Source organism: Dermochelys coriacea, chromosome 26 (genome assembly GCF_009764565.3).
Source record: "Dermochelys coriacea isolate rDerCor1 chromosome 26, rDerCor1.pri.v4, whole genome shotgun sequence".
NCBI lineage: Eukaryota > Metazoa > Chordata > Testudines > Dermochelyidae > Dermochelys > Dermochelys coriacea.
Genome location: NC_050093.1, coordinates 15,579,016 through 15,599,874, shown reverse-complemented (window position 1 = coordinate 15,599,874; position 20,859 = coordinate 15,579,016). Strand labels below are relative to the sequence as shown.

The window sequence follows — 20,859 nt, the reverse complement described above, 5'->3', positions numbered from 1 at the left end:
CCATGCCATGCACTGCACCTGCCCCAGACCCCCCCCACCAGAGCTCTAAGCCAGCTCAGACTGTCCGCTGCCCTGGGGTCTCCGATCCAGCCCAGTTGAGCAATGAGGTGCCCTGACTCCTGACTACATGTTGCCCCTGGGGCCGGAGCTGGGTCTCAAGGCGATTCTGTATTGGGGGGCTGGGCACGGACAGACCCTCACTCCCAATCTGTGCTGCCAGCTGTCACCGGGTGGGGGCTCCCTCAGGATCAGGAGCGGCTCCCCCACCCCCGGCATAGCTGGGGCCATTGGCTGCCGGGAACCGGCCCCCAAGGGCCCTTGTGCCGCAGGGAGAGGCCAAAGCCAACAGCCCAAGCACCCTGAGCACACAGTGCCAGGCCCCTCGGGGACAACGTCAACACGCCCCGGGTGGGGCAGGCGAAGGCCTGGGCCCCCATCACGGGGGCGGGTGGCGGCAGCAGGAGCCCAGGACTCCGTGGCGCCAGCCTGCCCTCCCCACAGGCCTGGGGGCACATGCCCTGGGCCAGGCACCGACCACCTGGGGCACAGTCCTGTCTGGGGGTGCGTTTGGGCAATCGAGGCGCCTGGCAGCCGGGGCCCGGTGGGGGAGGGTAGAATGGGGCCATGGGGCTGGGGCAGGCTGCATGCGGAGCTGGGGGCATTCATACCTGCCAAACAGTGACCTCATTTTATTCACCCCACAAACAGCCCCCATTCCTCTGCAAAGGGGCAAATATGCGACTACTCCTGGCCCAGCCTGGTGGTGAATTGGCCATTCAGGGGCTTTTTGCACAGCTGGGCCAGCCTCCGAGCAGTGTGGGGCTGGATCCTGATCTAGGGCTGGGGGTCTGGCCTTGCTCCGTCTAACCCCCACTCTCGGTCCAAAGCGCCCCAGCCTCCCCGGGGTCTTGTGGCACAGGGAGCCCCACGCCAAGTGCCCCCCATGTGCCCTCGGAAAGGCACAGGGCGCGGGGGCTGGGTCACATGCCCCACATTTGGGGGGATTCCAGGCCTGGGCTCAGCCACAGACTGAGCCCTGAGCGCTCTGGCCAGGTCACATGGAGGTCAAGCCCCCATCGGATCACCACAGACAGAAACCCGAGTCAGACTCCAAACGGCACCTTTCGGGGTTCCTCACCAAAGGGCAGGAGGAGATGGGGAGCCAGGGCTGGGATAGCAGGGGCTGCAGATCCGGAGTGAGGGGCACCAGGGCTGGAGCCCAGCCAAGTACTTTTGCCTCTGAGCCACTCACTTTGCTGAGTTTAATCCAAGCCCCACCCCTGCTCCTCCAGGGCGATCCTGGCCACAGTCCCACTGGCCGGGCTGGGCCCCCCTCGCCCAGCATGGCTATAAATGGGGCGCGGGGATGCGGGTGCTCGAATGCTTGAGCTCAGCATGCCCGGGTCCCAGCTCCTTCTGCTCGCCCTGCTCTGTGGAGGCTCAGGTAGGGACAGCCACGGCGACTGGGCTCCCCCCCTCCACCCCTGCACCGGGCTGGGGCATTGGCCCCACGGATCCAGCCAGGAGGGTGCATGGCCCTGGGCTGAGAGGGGCACAATGGGGACATGAGGGGAGCCCCTGATGGAGGCATCTGCAAGGTGGGGGGGACCCCTCACAAGGCAAGGGCTGGGGGCTGAGATGTGAGAGCCGTGGGAAGTGGGGTGTAGGGGACCCAGCCCAGCCCCTGGGGGAGTGATGAGATGGGACCTCATGGACCTTCAGGGGACAGGACTCAGATTCCTGGCTTCTCTTCTCAGCCCTGGGAGGGGAGTGGGGTCTAGTGATTTGATCACGGGGGCTGGGAGACAGGACTCCTGGATTCTATCCCATCTGTGCTGCTCGCTCTGTGTAACTTCCCTTTCCCGTGCCATACCTCAGTTTCCCCATCTGTAAAAGGGGCTAATGCTGCTGGCCCACCCTGGGTAAGTGCTTTGCGATCCTGAGATGCAGAGACCTCTAGAAGGGCTGCTCTGGCTGTGGGGAGAGAAACCTTTGACTGCCAGACCTGGTCACCTGGTTTTGACAGAGTCTTTCAATGACTTCCCGCAGCCCAGTTGCCATTCTGTGGCTGGTGTTGGCTTTGCGGGTGTGGACTGGCCAGCTCAGCCACAGGCTCTTTGCCTTCCCACATTGGAGCATCCCCTTTGGAAACATGTCCTGTCTTTGACGCTGTTGTGTGGGTGGGGAATTCGGCAGAGGCTGGTGGCAGATGCAGAGCCAGCGAACGCTCCCAGCCGGGGCAGATCACCACCCCGCACGCTAGTTTTCTGCCCTGGCTGCTTGGGCTGGGTCTCCGCCAGGGCCTTTCGTCAGGAACTCAGGCAGCTCTGGGGATCCAAGCTCATGCTTCAGGGCACTGGGGTCAGGAAGGGATTCTTAGCGCTGTGGCCAACGACCAGGTGCATTATTGGGGCTTCTTCTCCCCCAGTGTATCCAGCATTGGCTGCTGCTGGGCTGGAAGAGCAATTGGGCAGATCCAGTGCTGATGCCCCTGGGCCTGGTGACTGGTGTCCTGGGGGGAGGAGGGGGCTAGGAATGGAGGGGCAGGGGATGGGTTGTGGTCCCGCCCAGCTCCCCCTCCAAACACCCCAAACACAGGGAGGGGGAACAAAGGGCTGACGGCACATCCTGCATGGGCAACCCCACTCCCCATGGTGGGGAGTCCGTGTCTGGGCTACACAGGGGCAGGGGACCTTCCCCAGGGCAACTCAGTGGGGTGGGTCCCTCATCCCACAGGGTCCCTCTTGGCACTGATGTGTGAGCAAATGGGGCAGGAGGGATCTGAGAGTTTCTAGTGCCCTGTCCCAGAACCCAGAAGTTCAGCTCGAGCCCCCAGCCGCCAGATGGACAGATCCCCCAGATCCATCGTTCTTCTGTATTGGGTCTGATAATATGCTTGTCACCGCTGGGTTGGGAGGGATGGAGTGAGGGACAGATGGATGGATGGAGAGAGGGATGGATGGAGGGAGGGATGGGGAGACGGAGAGAGGCATGAGGGGATGGATGGAGGGAGGGAGGGACAGACGGAGGGACAGACAGGATGGAGGAGGGGGGACGGAGGAATGGGGGGATGGAGAGAGGGATGAGGAGATGGATGGAGGGATGGGGGGATGGAGGGAGGAGGGATGGAGGAATGGGGGGACGGATGGAGGGATGGAGGGGGGATGGATGGAGGGACGGGGGAACGGATGGAGGGATGGAGGGGGGATGGATGGAGGGACGGGGGACGGAGGAATGGGGGGACGGCTGGAGGGATGGATGGAGGGACGAGGGGACGGGGGGATGAGGAGGCGTTGGAGAGAGGATGGCTGCCCCAGCACGGAGGCTGTCTGTCCCTGGTGCGACCAGGCCCCAGCTGCGTGTCATTAACCGGGCCTTGGCCTCTCTTGTTCCTAGCCCTGGCCGGGAGGCTGCTGGCCCAGCAGGGCTGTGCCGAGGGCCCGACGTTCTGGTGCCGGAGCCTGGCGACGGCCGTGCAGTGCGGTGCAGTGCAGAGCTGTGCCCAGGCCGGGTGGAACCAGGCTGCTAAGGCAGGTCCCGTCCATGCCCCGCAAGCTGCCACGGTCGGGCTGTGTGAGATGCTGGGGCCGGGGGAGATGGGCCCCCAGCAGCTCCCCCAGGCCCTGGGCTCCAGGCACCAGCCAGCGGCCCTGCAGCTCCCCCGCCCTGAGCATGGCTGGCACTCCCCAGGCCCCAGATGGGATGACCCGCCTGGGGAGTGGGGAAGCCAGGGCTGCTCTCTGGCCCCTCGAGGGCCAGTCCCTGCCAGTCGGGGGGCAGCTGCTCAGGCAGAGGTGTGTGCCATCAGACTCACAGGTCCCGGGTTCGGGGCCAGCGGGGGGCCTGGCTAGGGGCAGTCAGCGTGTCCCTGAGGCCCAGGGGGCTTGGCCCCATCCCCATCCAAGGAGCCCTCGGGAGGTCGGCAGGGAGAGAGCGGGTGGGGCCAGAACTGCGGGTCCCAGGAAGTGGGGTGGCCACAGCTGGCCCTTGGTCTGGTGGGGGCTGCAGCTGAGCGGCCCTGGGGCCCCTGCAGGAGCCATGACTAGGGGCTTGGTGGGAGCCATGAGGCAGAGTCAGGGGGCTGGTGGCTCAGCCGTGAGGCAGGGGCGCTGAGGGGTGCCCTGGGCACTCTGGCCCCAGGCATGCCCTGCTGACGGGTGTGGGGGGAGCCAGAGGAGCAGCTGGGGCCCCACAGAGGGGCCCTGACCTCCGCCCCCTCACACTCAGCCCCTGACGTGGTCTCTCCCCCACCAGGAGGACATGTGCGCGGACTGCGGGCAAATCATCACCATCCTGACTCGCATGGCCAAGGATTCAGCCTTCAAGGTACCATGGGGGGCCAGGGCTAGTTTCTGCTAGGCTTGGAGGGCGGGGGCTGGCCACGTCCCAGGCTCTGCCCCACTCACACACACCCCTTCCCCCACAGGACAGCATCCAGAAGTACCTGACCCATGAGTGCACCCTGCTGCCCCTGAGCACCCTGGTGCCACACTGCCAGAAGATGGTGGACACATACTTCACCCTCTTCATCGCCTGCCTGGAGGGGCAGATTGTAAGTGGGACTCACTTGGCTCCTTCTCCAGGGTGGGGGAGGATCCCTATTTCCACCTGACTTTCAGCACCGAGCCAATCAGATAACTGGGGGGCCCTGCTGCCCTCACATGATGGCACCATGCCAGGAAATAAAGCCACCCCCAAGGGCTAGCAGCCCAAGGGAGCTCTAGCCACACAGCTGGGACGTGGGCTGGTGGGGAAACTGAGGCACAGAGAGAGGAGGATTTACCCGGGGTCCCAGTGAGTCAGGGACAGAGGCTAGGACTAGAACCCAGGAATCCCAGCCCTATCTGCTCTACCCCACTAGACCCCACTCCCCAGCCAAGGCCAGTCCTGCTGCCCGATCCCTTGCTGGACCCAGCAGGCACCAGAGACTGCACTGGACTCGCTGGCAGATGCTGTGCCAAGGAGATGGTAACCCAAGCCCCAGTCTTGCTCTGCTGGTGCCCATGGGCACAACGGCTGGGCAGGGCTGACTGGTCACCCCGCCCCATGGTGGGCTGGGGTCACTCTGTCATGCAGGGTCTCTCCTCCTGCTAGTCCTGCCTGGCAGACAGGAGAGCAGAACTGGGGCAGATCGGATCAGAACCGGCCAGCAGCTGAACTGGGCAGTTCCAGCAGGGGGCGCAGGCAGTGACACTCCACAGCCAAGGGGTTCCACAGCCCCCTGCACCACTGAGATCCATCCCTCCAGAGGAATTCCCAGCCCCAGGGTTCAGGGCAGTGTCAGGACTCAGGGGGCTCCCCATTGCATCACTTGTGGATCCCAGAGCACAAAACCACATCCCCCTCCACTCCTGCCTCCGCTCCCCCACATGTCACTGACCACTGCTCTGCCCCTCAGAAACCCACCTCCATCTGCAGCAAGCTGGGCCTGTGTCCCACGGACCCATCGCAGGACAAGAGCCCGGACAAGTGTGTTCTCCAGCTGCTGCAAGGTCTCCACCTGGACCTTCCAGATGGTCAGACCCAGGTACAGGCATCTCCACCCCCGCTGGGCCCGATCCTGATGCTATGTGGGGTCCCACTACCTACTTCAGCAGGGCTGATGTGCTGAATTCTGGGGGCAGCTCCCCGATACAGAGGGCCAGCACCAGGCCTAGGTGCCCATACATCCCCCCACACCCTGGGTGTCCCATGACACCACACAGCCTGACACCAAGCCCATCCCTGCACCATGGAATCGGGCTCCTGGATCCCAGATTCACTGACAACCCCTGATGACTGACAAGGAAACCCTCCCGGAGCAGTTTGGCTGCCTGAGTCTGCTTAGAGCCTGAGCCCATCGCTCTGAGGGACAGCAGGGAAGCTACCTCGCCTTGAGCTCATAGAGCTGGGTCCTTTAGCTCAAGCAGAGGCTTGGGCAATTAGATTCTCAGGTTCAATGCCTGCCCTGGGGCATGTAACGGGGGTCCCAGGGAGCCACACTGAAGTTATTCAATTAGGGTAAACTGCAAAGAATGGGGCAGACAATCCCCAAAGCTGGTAGATATTCTAAAACTTAGATTTACCCAGCCAGCCCAAACCAGCTTCTATAGCACCTCCCTGGTCACCCAGAAGCCAACACACAGTTCCCTCAAAGCCACCCAGCCTCAGGCCTCCACCCAGACACCCAAGTCAAAGCTGATGAGGATTTCGGGAAATCTTATTCATTATATAAGAAAGTTCTACCAATCCCAAAGGATCGGACACATCACCTCCTTGTTAATTAATATTCCGGATCTTACCCAAATACACGCTACAATCAATTCTTATTAACTAAACTAAAATGTATTAAGAAATTGTTGGTTAAAAGATCAATACACATACAGACATGAGTACAGTTCTGAGATCAGATTCATAGCAGAGATGGTGAGCTTTGTAGTTCCGAAATGTTCTTTCAGAATTAGTCCATAGGTTATAGTCCAATGTCCATATTCAGGGTGATCCAGGCGGGACTGGAGAGCTCAGCCTTATGACTTAAACTGCCTTTGCATGAAGTATCAAGCAGATCTGAGATAAAAAGAATCAAGACCCAAGGGTTTTTATACGGTTCCAGGCCTTCTCTTGACAGCTCGGAGTCCTTAGGCAAACAATAGACAATCATGGAGACTTTGAAGTAGACCTATTTCCTAAGCATCACTGGTAATTAGCTACATGGATTAACATAAGACAATTTATCCATTAGGCAGTTTGTCACTATAGCTATTGATTCAGATATCAAAAGGGAATATTAACAATTAGATGAATCTTGGGTGAAATAATGTCATTGTCTATATGTCTCTATAAAGTCTGTGATAGACAGGGACTGTCTGTTTACATGGCTAACATTTAACAAGATATCATAGAATCATAGAATCATAGAATATCAGGGTTGGAAGGGACCCCAGAAGGTCATCTAGTCCAACCCCCTGCTCAAAGCAGGACCAAGTCCCAGTTAAATCATCCTAGCCAGGGCTTTGTCAAGCCTGACCTTAAAAACCTCTAAGGAAGGAGATTCTACCACCTCCCTAGGTGACGCATTCCAGTGTTTCACCACCCTCTTAGTGAAAAAGTTTTTCCTAATATCCAATCTAAACCTCCCCCATTGCAACTTGAGACCATTACTCCTCGTTCTGTCATCTGCTACCATTGAGAACAGTCTAGAGCCATCCTCTTTGAAACCCCCTTTCAGGTAGTTGAAAGCAGCTATCAAATCCCCCCTCATTCTTCTCTTCTGCAGACTAAACAATCCCAGCTCCCTCAGCCTCTCCTCATAAGTCATGTGCTCTAGACCCCCAATCATTTTTGTTGCCCTTCGCTGTACTCTTTCCAATTTATCCACATCCTTCTTGTAGTGAGGGGCCCAAAACTGGACACAGTACTCCAGATGAGGCCTCACCAGTGTCGAATAGAGGGGAACGATCACGTCCCTCGATCTGCTCGCTATGCCCCTACTTATACATCCCAAAATGCCATTGGCCTTCTTGGCAACAAGGGCACACTGCTGACTCATATCCAGCTTCTCGTCCACTGTCACCCCTAGGTCCTTTTCCGCAGAACTGCTGCCGAGCCATTCGGTCCCTAGTCTGTAGCGGTGCATTGGATTCTTCCATCCTAAGTGCAGGACCCTGCACTTATCCTGATTGAACCTCATTAGATTTCTTTTGGCCCAATCCTCCAATTTGTCTAGGTCCTTCTGTATCCTATCCCTCCCCTCCAGCGTATCTACCACTCCTCCCAGTTTAGTATCATCCGCAAATTTGCTGAGAGTGCAATCCACACCATCCTCCAGATCATTTATGAAGATATTGAACAAAACGGGCCCCAGGACCGACCCCTGGGGCACTCCACTTGACACCGGCTGCCAACTAGACATGGAGCCATTGATCACTACCCGTTGAGCCCGACAATCTAGCCAGCTTTCTACCCACCTTATAGTGCATTCATCCAGCCCATACTTCCTTAACTTGCTGACAAGAATGCTGTGGGAGACCGTGTCAAAAGCTTTGCTAAAGTCAAGAAACAATACATCCACTGCTTTCCCTTCATCCACAGAACCAGTAATCTCATCATAAAAGGCGATTAGATTAGTCAGGCATGACCTTCCCTTGGTGAATCCATGCTGACTGTTCCTGATCACTTTCCTCTCCTCTATGTGCTTCAGGATTGATTCTTTGAGGACCTGCTCCATGATTTTTCCAGGGACTGAGGTGAGGCTGACTGGCCTGTAGTTCCCAGGATCCTCCTTCTTCCCTTTTTTAAAGATGGGCACTACATTAGCCTTTTTCCAGTCATCCGGGACTTCCCCCGTTCGCCACGAGTTTTCAAAGATAATGGCCAAGGGCTCTGCAATCACAGCCGCCAATTCCCTCAGCACTCTCGGATGCAATTCGTCCGGCCCCATGGACTTGTGCACGTCCAGCTTTTCTAAATAGTCCCTAACCACCTCTATCTCTACAGAGGGCTGGCCATCTCTTCCCCATTTTGTGATGCCCAGCACAGCAGTCTGGGAGCTGACCTTGTTAGTGAAAACAGAGGCAAAAAAAGCATTGAGTACATTAGCTTTTTCCACATCCTCTGTCACTAGCTTGCCTCCCTCATTCAGTAAGGGGCCCACACTTTCCTTGGCTTTCTTCTTGTTGCCAACATACCTGAAGAAACCCTTCTTGTTACTCTTGACATCTCTTGCTAGCTGCAGCTCCAGGTGCGATTTGGCCCTCCTGATATCTTTCCTACATGCCCGAGCAATATTTTTATACTCTTCCCTGGTCATATGTCCAACCTTCCACTTCTTGTAAGCTTCTTTTTTATGTTTAAGATCCGCTAGGATTTCACCATTAAGCCAAGCTGGTCGCCTGCCATATTTACTATTCTTTCGACTCATCGGGATGGTTTGTCCCTGTAACCTCAACAGGGATTCCTTGAAATACAGCCAGCTCTCCTGGACTCCCTTCCCTTTCATGTTAGTCCCCCAGGGGATCCTGGCCATCTGTTCCCTGAGGGAGTCAAAGTCTGCTTTCCTGAAGTCCAGGGTCCGTATCCTGCTGCTTACCTTTCTTCCCTGAGTCAGGATCCTGAACTCAACCAACTCATGGTCACTGCCTCCCAGATTCCCATCCACTTTTGCTTCCCCCACTAATTCTACCCGGTTTGTGAGCAGCAGGTCAAGAAAAGCGCTCCCCCTAGTTGGCTCCCCTAGCACTTGCACCAGGAAATTGTCCCCTACGCTTTCCAAAAACTTCCTGGATTGTCTATGCACCGCTGTATTGCTCTCCCAGCAGATATCAGGAAAATTAAAGTCACCCATGAGAATCAGGGCATGCGATCTAGTAGCTTCCGTGAGTTGCCGGAAGAAAGCCTCATCCACCTCATCCCCCTGGTCCGGTGGTCTATAGCAGACTCCCACCATGACATCACTCTTGTTGCACACACTTCTAAACTTAATCCAGAGACACTCAGGTTTTTCCACAGTTTCGTACCGGAGCTCTGAGCAGTCATACTGCTCCCTTACATACAGTGCTACTCCCCCACCTTTTCTGCCCTGCCTGTCCTTCCTGAACAGTTTATAACCATCCATGACTGTACTCCAGTCATGTGAGTTATCCCACCAAGTCTCTGTTATTCCAATCACGTCATAATTCCTTGACATCACCAGGACCTCCAGTTCTCCCTGCTTGTTTCCAATATTATATGAGTACACTCATACAATTAGTATCACCTCTAATTCTTTAATAATATAGGTTTGCATTTCAAAGTTCTGGCCTATCTAACATGGAATGGCCCTAATTACCATTCACATACTTTTCAAACATGTCTCTAAAGGTTGAATTTGGGTCATTTATCCTGCAGGATGCTTAACCCTTTCTGGCCATGCGTCACACCCTCAACGTGAGAGTTGTGTAGATGGGAGTATTTGGAGCTCCTGGATACACCTTAAGGACCTCCCAATATTAATATGAGCTGTGTTTATATTGAATTCTTTGTAAGGCCAATGATGCATCCTTTGGCCCAAGTTGACAATTTAGTCCATACTCTGTCAAACACTCTATTGATTTCAGGGTTGAGTCTATGTGTTAACTTAACATAGACATCAATGTTTTTCAGAGAGCACTGACTTTGATATTTAGCTATGAAGGCGGTGAGGTGATGTGCCTCACTTTCCCTTTTTGCACAGCAGTCCAAGCTTATAATGGTTTTTCTGCTGTGGAAAGTTTTAGGATTGTGTATAGGCATTAGCTGTGAAATCTCAACATTATTAGGCTTTCTAAGACAAAGTGCGTTCTTATTGACTCAAACAGCATAATCATAAGGGTTTCTATTACATAGTGTTATTTCATGTACCACTCTTAATACGTTTGAGGATTTTTCCCATAAGACATGTTTTTGGCATCAGCTGTGAACTAGTTACAAGAGTTAACATTAGCATGAATATTAACATCAAATCTATCACAAGTGTACAATCACGGTCATTTTTGTCATGCCAAGCCTTTTGTTTAGCTAAATCATTCTTTAGGTCAGCATGTTCAATATCCCTTTTGAACCTTTGTAGATTTTCCTTTACCTCAAGGTTTTTCTTAACATAGACACTTAGTTTAACCACATCCTTGGGGCTTCAGTATTTTAGAGATGAATGAGGCAAGTCTGTAAGGGCACTTTGCCTTTCAAGGGTCAGCTTGCCTTCCTTCTTTTCCCTTTGTAGATGGTTGAAATTTGAGCTTTCTGGTATACCATAGTATATGGGCTCACCAGCTATGCTCTTATTGCCAGCCACTATGGGCAACTTTGTTCCTCCCTTGTCAACTAGGTAATTTGCATGGACAATGTGCCTTAAAGAGACACAACCATTTTCTATCATTAGAACTACAATTCTCCTGCTTTTCAGCTACCAATTTCTGCATCCACAAGGCATCAGATGCATTAGAGCTTACTAAGAAATCACCTGATATATCCAAAGTGGCTATGGGTCTATTCACAAGGCTGCTCTGCTGTGTAAAGCCAGGAATCCAGCCCTCCTTTTGACCTGAGACACAAACTGTTCACTTCCAATATCAATTAATGAAGCCTCCATTAAGCTATCTACACTGGATTTTTCCAAAGCAAAGTCATTTTCATTTCAAAGAATCATAGAAAATCTGGGTTGGAAGGGACCTCAGAAGGTCATCTAGTCCAACCCCCTGCTCAAAGCAGGACCAACCCCAACTAAATCATCCCAGCCAGGGCTTTGCCAAGCCTGACCTTGAAAACCTCTAAGGAAGGAGATTCCACCACCTCCCTAGGTAACCCATTCCAGTGCTTCACCACCCTCCTAGTGAAAAAGTTTTTCTGAATATTCAACCTAAACCTCCCCCATTGCAACTTGAGACCATTACTCCTCGTTCTGTCATCTGCTACCACTGAGAACAGTCTAGATCCATCCTCTTTGTAACCTCCCTTCAGGTAGTTGAAAGCAGCTATCAAATCCCCCCTCATTCTTCTCTTCTGCAGACTAAACAATCCCTCAGCCTCTCCTCATAAGTCATCATGTGTTCCAGCCCCCTAATCATTTTTGTTGCCCTCCGCTGGACTCTCTCCAATTTTTCCACATCCTTCTTGTAGTGTGGGTCCCAAAACTGGACACAGTACTCCAGATGAGGCCTCACCAATGTCCAATAGAGGGGAATGATCACGTCCCTCAATCTGCTGGCAATGCCCCTACTTATACAGCCCAAAATGCCATTAGCCTTCTTGGCAACAAGGGCCCACTGTTGACTCATATCCAGCTTCTCACCTACTGTAACCCCTAGGTCCTTTTCTGCAGAACTGCTGCCCAGCCACTTGGTCCCTAGTCTGTAGCGGTGCATGGGATTCTTCCGTCCTAAGTGCAGAACTCTGCACTTGTCCTTGTTGAACCTCATCAGATTTCTTTTGGTCCAATCCTCTCATTTGTCTAGGGCCCTCTGTATCCTATCCCTACCCTCCAGCGTATCTATCTCTCCTCCCAGTTTAGTATCATCTGCAAACTTGCTGAGGGTGCAATCCACACTAACCTCCAGATCATTAATGAAGATATTGACCAAAATCAACCCCAGGACTGACTCTTGGGGCACTCCACTTGATACCGGCTCTCAACTAGACATGGAGCTATTGAACACTACCCATTGAGCTCAGCGATCTAGCCAGCTTTCTATCCACCTTCTAACAAAGTAGCTGACACACTCTCCCGTGAAAGTTTCCCAGAATCAACAGGTTAAATTGTTCTTGAAATATGGGACATATTGTTAGTTTTTATATAATCAGTAATATGTCTAGAGGTACTTGTGTCTTATTTACTCTGTTTTCTCCTAGGAAGAAATCACAGCCAGCGTGGTACCGGCTGTCCGACACCGTCTATTATTTGGGGGGCGTGTCATAACCATAGGGGTAGCCTAAATTCCTCCTTAGCTGTAAGGAGTTAAGAAGCTCAAGTAACCTGGTTGGCACCTGATCCAGCCCATACTTCTTTAACTTGCTGGCAAGAATACTGTGGGAGACCGTGTCAAAAGCTTTGCTAAAGTCAAGGAATAACACGTCCACTGCTTTCCCCTCATCCACAGAGCCAGTTATCTCATTGTAGAAGGCAATTAGATTAGTCAGGCATGACTTGCCCTTGGTGAATCCATGTTGACTGTTCCTGATCACTTTCCTCTCCTCTAAGTGCTTCAGGATTGATTCTTTGAGGACCTGCTCCATGATTTTTCCAGGGACTGAGGTGAGGCTGACTGACCTGTAGTTCCCAGGATCCTCCTTCTTCCCTTTTTTAAAGATGGGCACAACATTAGCCTTTTTCCAGTCGTCCGGGACCTCCCCCAGTCGCCATGAGTTTTCAAAGATAATTTGAAAGACTCTGGCCATTAGGCACCAACACACTTTTCTTACTAGAGAAACAATGGCCCATTAAGAGACAATGGTTCGTTAAGAGTCAAAGGAAGCAATTCTTTTTCACCCCCACTAGGACAGCTATTGACTTCTCACAGACTTCAAAGACTTCACCCAGAAATTCTTTCCCTTCTGCGATACCATGCACTGCAACTGCTTGCTTTAGTTATGTTCAGAATCAACTTTGGTACAACAGACAAATTAACAAACTCCTTCTGAGCTTCACTCAAATCCAGAACTACCTCTGGGACATCAGGAAGATTTTCACACAATGTCCTTTTGGGCAAGCTGCTAGATTCTGTAGTCAAAAGGTTAGAGCCATTCTCTTCCCCTTTGCAGCTCTCCTTGCTGACAACTTGCACAAGCTTAGGGGCCATTCCCTCCTTGTCACATGTTTCCACACTGTCAGTGGGTAACACGGTCAAATCACCTCCGTGCTTTCCTTGTGCCCTGGCTAGGATATCACCCTGATCTTTACCCAGCAACACACAAGCAATAGAATCGCCTGGTCCCTGGGAACTAGCTATGACATTCATTGGATGTTTCCTAGTTACAATGTCATTCTCCCCAGCACACACAGACTTAGGAACATTTCCTTCCGGGCTTCAGTTGTGTCCAGAATCAATTCTGAGATGACTGATAAATTTTCAACCATCATAGGCTGACAGGCTTCTTCTGTCTGCTCCACAGACAAAGAACTAGAGACACATTCTTTTGTAGCTATTCTCCCAGCAATTGTTTCAGGCTCTCTGCAGATCCAGGCAGCTGTAGCAACCTCCTAAACATTTCTGGCATCCAGCCACCAGAGGGGACAGCACCATCCAGTGTACAGGTGGGGGACTCTGCCCCACCCATGGAGCTTGCTACAAGATCCACCCAGCTCATATCCCCACAGAGGCTACCCCTTGGGCTGCAACACCCCAGGTGGGTCCACAGTAGTGGTGGGGATTGAACTGGGGCTGCTCAGATCCGGAACAGTGAGCATCATGTTATGTGTAAGGCAGCCAAGGTCCCATTCCCTCCCAGGCCATGTGTGGATGGCGACTGGCTGGCTTGAAGGGCTCCCTGGCTTGGTTGTAGGAGTGAAGCTCAAGGGTTTGGGTGGGGCTCAGGTGCCATGGGCCAGATGCCAGCCCCGCTCTCTGCCCCGGCTGCTGGAGCTGACCCTGTTCTTTTTTCCCAAGGGAGGCCAAAGCAAGGACCTGCCATTCCCACTTCCGCTGTGCTGGATGTGCCGCTCCTTCGTCGGCCGGATAGAGTCCACCATCCCCAAGGTGCTGTGCCCACCATCTGCCCCCCCCGGGGCATCGCGGGAGAGACCCCAAAGCTGGCCACCAGCTCCAGTCCTGCCCAGGATGGCAGCAAATGGGAGGCTGTGAAATGAGCTAGGCAGGTCTCAGTCTGGCCGGCAGTGGTTGGTACAGGTGCTGGCAGCCCAGAGGGAGATGCCCAGGGCTGAGCTCCCAGGGCAGGGCATGGTGGACATTCGCTCTGCCACGTGCAAAATGCCTGAGGAAACTAAAGTGCATTTTAGCTCTGAAAAAATGACTCGGGGAGCTGCCCTGCTCGCTCCATGGCTCCTCTGGGTCCCCTGCATCCCAACGCAGCCCTGGGAGAGCTGAATCCTCCCCGTGCTGGGCAAGAGGTGCCATCGGTCACCTTCAGGGATGGGGCTGCCCAGCTACCCCCAGGGCAGAACCGAGAGTGACTGGAATTCGGAGCCTGGCTTGGCTGGCTGAGCCGAGGGGGAGCATGAGGGGCTGGCAATGGGCAATGCTAGTTTGTTAGGACAGTGGGGGTTTCCCCATGGGGACAATAACGCCAGGCGCCCTTGAACTGGAGAGGAGGGAGCAGGAATCAGGACCTGAGGGAGTTTAGCCTTTGTTTTGCTCCTAAATTGGGACAAAAAATCAAAATGTTTCTATGGGAAAATCTCCAAACATGTTTCATTTGGAGTCGGTTCAACATTGACACCAAACTGCATCTTCCCAGGATGCCACGGTGCCACATGTCCCCTGCCCAAGCTCTCCCCTAGGGGCTGGACTCACTAGCCAAACTACATCTCCCATGATGCACTACCATGGCTTGGTTAGCAGGCGCACCATTGTGCATCATGGGAGATGTAGTCCAAGTAGGGGAGAACTACGACTCCCATGAGGCACCACAGGCAGATGCAGTTTAACATCAAACTGACTCAAAACCAAACCCTTTGGTTGGAGTTTTTCATGAGGAAAATTTCAATTGTTTGCAGAAACTGCATTTTTGGTTGGAAACTAAATTCAGTAGAAAATTCCCAGTCAGCTCGAAGGACAAGTTAGGCCCCCAACTTGTGAGCCTGGAACTGCCAACGCCCTGTGACAATTCCGGTGCAGCAGAGGTTCCACTCTGCCCAGAACAGCAATGCCCAGGGCAAACCTGAGCTATCAGCCCCAGTGCCCTGCTCACGGTTCGTCTCAGCTGTTTACATGGCGCCCGGCATCCATGCTCGGGGCCTCTGGCACCGCACTACAGAGAAACACCTGTGCAGCCTAAATTGCCTCCTGCAGTGGCAGCTGCAGCTGGCATCTGTGCCCAGTGGGCACAGGCCAGGGCAGTGGGGCAGACCCACCCTGAGGGTGACATAGGTAGTCAAATAATGGCTTTTCCATCCAAAAAGAAATGGAATTTTCTGGGTTTTTTTCTATGAAAAACAACCATTTTCAGTAAAAAAAAATTTGGGTAAAAATCTCTGGGTTTTGGTCAAAGTTCTTTGGCTTTTAAAAATGGAAACATTTGATCTAACCCTTGAAATTCAATATTAAAATCATTTTAACTTAAAAAAAAATTGGGGAGTTTTTCCATCCACAAAAAAATGGCAGGATCTTTTGGGGAAAAAACTGGAATTTTCCAAAATGTCCAGCAAAAAACAACAGGTCTACCCAGGGCCTCGCTGCAGCCACTCCTGCCACAGGAGCTGGCCTGGAGGGAAGGGGGCACTGCTAGGGGGGCAAGAAGTGAGAGAGCCGAGGGGGGGGCACTGACTCAGGCCGTCTGCCCTTCCCCCAGGGGGCCATCGCCAAGTCCATGTCGCAGCTCTGCCATCTCTTGCCGGGCACCATCGGCGGCACGTGCCAGGGCCTGATGGAGAAATACACCACCACTATGCTGGACCTGATCCTGGACAAACTGGGCCCACGGCTGATCTGTGGGATGCTCCTCATGTGTGCCACGGGGGAGAACTGGGGCCCGGGTGAGTCCTGGCCCTGGCTCCGCTCTGCTGCTCCTGGGCTTGGGGGTTGGAGTGTCTACACTGCATTTTAACCCTAGGTTAAGGATTTTCTGACCCATGCTTGAACCTGGGGCTCTGGTATCCACACTGCAGTGCGCAGACCCACCAGCTTAACTCGAGCTCGGACCTGCCAGCCCTGCAGGGTCCCGGGATCTGGCCCTGGGTTAGCACAACTGCAGTGTAGATGCAAGGGGGGTTAGGCTTGAGCCCAGGTTCAAGCTATGGGCTTATGTTGCAGTGTAGACACATGCTAGAGAGCAGGGTGTGCTGCCCTTGAACGGCAAATCCCCGACCCAGTATTAGGCTGTCACAGCTGCAGCCAAGAACTGAGGCATTCTGGGATTTGTAGCCTGGAGCGATGCAGGGAGGTGGAGCCTGTGGCACCAAGGCATGGTAGGATGGGGGAAGGCTATAAATAAACTGCATTTTAACGCTGTCCTGGCCAGGCTGCCTTGGTCCTGGGCTGTGATGGCCCCCGGGGGTAAGACCAGGGCACTGGGGGAAACGTTCCCTGGGGCTCATGTGTGTTTCACACCTGCCCCTGGCTGCTGCCACGCTGCCCCAGCCTTCGTGTCTCTCATGTTGCTCCCTGTTGCCCCTGCAGAGCCACCCCTGGTACCGCTCCTGGCCCAGAGCACCGAGTGCCAGGCCTGCGTCACCATCACGGGCCTGGCGAAGTTGACCGTGCAGGTGAACAGCACCGTGGCGGACGTGGAGGCAGCTCTGCTTGGGGCCTGCAGCGGTGCCCACCTGGGCTGGCAGGAGGTGGGTGCCAAGGCTGTAGGCAGTGATGCAGGAGGGATGAGGCTAAGGGGCATTGGGGGCCCTCCCCAACTGGCTCCTAGTTCCCAGCTCCTCCCCAATGTCCCATTTCCATGGACATGGTGGTCAGTGCCGGGGGATGTGACATGATGAGTGGGGTTCCTGGCAGGCAAAACGGAGCTGCAGGGTCTACATGAGGGGTTCTCTGGGAAGGTGGGGTCTATGCTGTGCTAGTTTCTGAGCTCCCTGCCTGGCAGGGTTCCAACGGCCTTGTCCTTGGGGCCATGAGCCATGGGATCAGGACCCTCAAAGGTGAAGCCAGCCATGCCCCCGAGATCTGCAAGGAGGGCCCGGGGGGCAGGAGGGCATCAGTGGGGAGGGGGTTGGGACTCCACAGACAGACGACCAGGTGGAGATACTAACCCACCTCCTCCCTCCCCAGTGCAAGAGCTTCATCGAGCAGCACCAGCCCCGGCTTGTGACCTTGCTGCCAAAGGCCTGGGACCCCCAGAGCACATGCCAGGTAAGAGTCACCTTCTGGTGACGTGATGTAGCCACAAACACCCCCCACCCCCAGCCAGGGGTCCAGGACACTTGCCCCAGCCAGGTGGCGCCAGGACCTGAAAGGAAAATCCTGGGAGACTCTCTAAGCTACTGCAGCCCCCAGCCAGCTCCCTCCATCACCGCTCAGAGGGGAGCTGCCCCTGCCCTGCCCCCGAGGCTCACGAGCCTTGTGCTTTCTCTGCCATCCACACACAGGAACTGGGCGCATGTGAGGCTGGGACGGGCCCTGCTCCCAGAGCCGAGGGCTGCATGCAGGGACCAGCCTACTGGTGCTCCAGCCTGGAGGCTGCTGAGCAGTGCCAGGTGAGTACCATGCCGGGGCAGGTGGACACAGGCAAGGGCCCAGCGAATGCACACTCAGCTTTGCCTCCCCTCACTCCCCTGGGAGGTCCCTTTCCACCCCAGCTCCCCACCCTCCAGGCAGGAGGGGGATACAAGCCCTGCTCCAGGTCCATCGTGAGGCATTGGGGTCCCTTTCCCATCATCACGGGGGCCCAGATTCCTTCTGCCTGTGCAGGTCACCCCAGCTGGAACACAAGCTGGAAGGGACCCTGTCGGGCTCTAACATCTCCTCTCCCCGTTCCCTTCCAGGCTGTGCAGCACTGCCAGGGCCATGGCTGGGCATAGCCAGAGACATGCCAGGCTGCTGAGCCGACTCTCCCCTGCCTGCACCCCCAGCCCAGCCCAGCCGATCCCCCTCCTCCACCCAAGAGTAACGCCTGCAGCTCCAGGGCTGTTGGGTTAGTCCTTGAGCAGGCTCACAACGGCTTAGAGAGATCTCCAAGTGGCCTCCTTGCTGGGGAGACACCTGCCTTCGTAACTAGCCAGCTGGGGCCAGGGCGAGCAGCTGGGCTGAGCTGCGTCGTTGAGATTCCCACGCAGAGCCGGAGCCGACATCCGACCTCCAAGGCCCCTGGCCGTGCTGCAGCTAGAATTGCCAGGCCAGGCCCGCGGGGCAGCTCCCTCACATGCCTGCAAAGGGAGTCTAAGGCAGCATTTGGCACATGCTGTCTCTCCCAGGCAGCCGTGGCCTGAATCCCGGCCGAGACACAGCTCCGTGCTGGGACCTCGTTTGCAAGCAACTTAGGCAGTCGCTGTGCAGGATACTGGCTCCCCAGAGAGCACTCTGGGCCCTGGTCCTGGGAGACCTGCAGCGGGCGCTAAGGCTGGACTGCACCGTAGACAGGGGTGGGAGAGGAGAAGTGGCCAAGCTCTGTATCTTGCCAAACTTCTGTCCGTCCCGGGCCGCTGCCGAGTGCTCCTCAGAAAGGGGGAAGCTGCCCCACAGCCTGTCCACTTAAACTCTCCCGGCCAGCAACACCCCCCCGCCCCACGAGGGATGTGGCTGCTGCAGGGAGGAGACACACACACCCCCACCCCGGGGCTGGGCAGATCCCATCCTGCACTGGGAGCATGACACAGTATTTCAGGCACCCGCAGGAAGCATATTCTCACCGCTTTGCTCCTGCACCCCTGGGCCAGCAAGGGGCCCGGGTGCGATGCAGCTGCCTCCTCCTCCCCTCCCCTCGCAAAGGGAGCAGCCTCCGAGGGACGTGGCCCCTGCAAAACTTTGGCTCCAAGATTTTGAGGCATTACATCCATTGGCTGAGGCCGGGGGGGGGGGGGAGGGGGGAGTTAAAACACAACACACTCTAGTCCCTGCCCCAGTGCCTCTGAGAGACTGCTGGCCCAGGGGCTTTGGGGCAGAAGGGAGCTGTGGGGCTGATAGGACTGCCTGCTCTACAAGGGAAGAGTCTCACGCAAGCTGAGCCCCAGCAAGAACCACACGTTGGCTTGGCTCGGCTCCAACATCAGAAGACGCATACTTCCCCCCCCCCCCACCCCGAGCTTCTCCGCAGAGATAAACCCACAGCAGCCTCTGCACACCAACGGCACATCTGAAACGCCCCCAAGGTTCAGCTGCTTCAAAACCTTCCCCCCCAAGGGTCAGCCCCTCTGTTCCCCCTGGCTTGGTGAAGGCTCTGGCTTGCTGTATGGAGAAATGTGCCTGACAAATAAAGCTTTGGATTTACACTGGCTGGCCAGGGTGAGATTACAGCCCTTCACGTCCCCTCCAGCCCCTTTCCAGTTCCATCTTCACTCTACTACCCCACATTGATGATTGCTCGGGTTTGTTTGTTTTTCTAACATCCTTCCCGTGCCAGTGTTGGCAGCCAAGGCCAATCCAGGCCCCACCATTCCTCTCTGGTGTTGGCTGCTGCTTCCAGGGGCTCTGTAGGACTGAGCGCCACCAGCCTGCCCTCCTACAAAAGATTCAAAAGATTTCCCTCGGCCACCCTCTCTTTCCTCACATGACTTGGCTCCCATATGCCAGCTTCCCCTGGGAGTCAGAACAGGCCTCTATGGTGCCCTCTGCTCATGGCGGGCAGTTCCTCTGATCTCCTGGCTAGGGAAGACACCATCCGAAACTCAGCACTTTTTCCTCAAAGGGATCTGGCTTCTGGCCAACCTTGTAGTAGCTCTACAGCTCCTGCGGCTGTTTGTTTGCACTGAGCTTAAAGCTGAATTTCCATTGACCCCCTCAAACACAGGATGTTTAATACACCTCTTTTAGAGGCTCCCTGCACTGGCTGTAAGTTCATGGGCCCGGTTCTCGGTGACTGTAAACAACAGAGCAGGAAGAAGTTTCATGAAGATTGTCCATTTTTTTACATACCCCCTCCCAAGTACAATTTCCCAACCAGTCCCCTGGCTGAGGGTAGTCCTGCTGGTTTTCACTGGTGCTGTTACAGCAGCTGATAAAGATACAGCAGCTCTAATGCACAGTCATAGCAGCAGAGTGTAAAACCCGCCGAGAACCAGTGACGACAAAGAGCAGATGCTTCAAGCCAGAGGAGATGGTATTAGGGCAGGACAGATTTCAGTTACCTGGGCATTTCAAGTGGCAGATATGGCACTTTTGAAAATCAACAGGCATCAATCTGCATTTTTAGCTGCTCACACACTGTTAAAAATCCAACTCCAAGAGCCTAAATCCCTTGTGAAAGTATGATATAGATTCCTAAATCACCTAGTTTCTGACTCTGACACTAAGGTCCTAGGAACTCCTTGCTGGGGGAAGATGTGCCAGCACAATCCATCGTGTGAATTTAAACCAGTGCAGCCTGCCAGGTGCTGCTCTTACTTCAGTTTCAGAGAGGCTCATTGGGATTTAGCTCCAGGTGACTGGGAGCACACAGGGGGAAGGGAAAGAAGCCACTGTGATGCTGGAACAAGAGCAGGAACACTCAGGGATTTGCACCCATTTAACTCTTGCAGTGTAAACAGTGACTGAAGAGCCTCTCTAGACACAGACTTGCATCAGCTTAGTTCCAGCTGTGCCAGCCTATGCGGAC

At 54.8% G+C, this 20,859-nt stretch overlaps 1 protein-coding gene across 1 annotated transcript; it reads left to right on the top strand.

The window, feature by feature from the left end:
• The first annotated feature begins 1,315 nt into the window (after positions 1 to 1,315).
• Positions 1,316 to 19,537, top strand: SFTPB (surfactant protein B). Its single transcript, XM_038385015.1, has 11 exons — positions 1,316 to 1,444; positions 3,397 to 3,530; positions 4,255 to 4,326; positions 4,427 to 4,552; positions 5,399 to 5,527; positions 14,094 to 14,183; positions 15,955 to 16,138; positions 16,782 to 16,942; positions 17,382 to 17,462; positions 17,699 to 17,806; positions 18,095 to 19,537. The coding sequence occupies exons 1-11, from the start codon at positions 1,354 to 1,356 to the stop codon at positions 18,128 to 18,130; spliced, it is 1,212 nt and encodes a 403-aa protein (XP_038240943.1). The 5' UTR covers positions 1,316 to 1,353; the 3' UTR covers positions 18,131 to 19,537.
• The last annotated feature ends 1,322 nt before the right edge of the window (positions 19,538 to 20,859 follow it).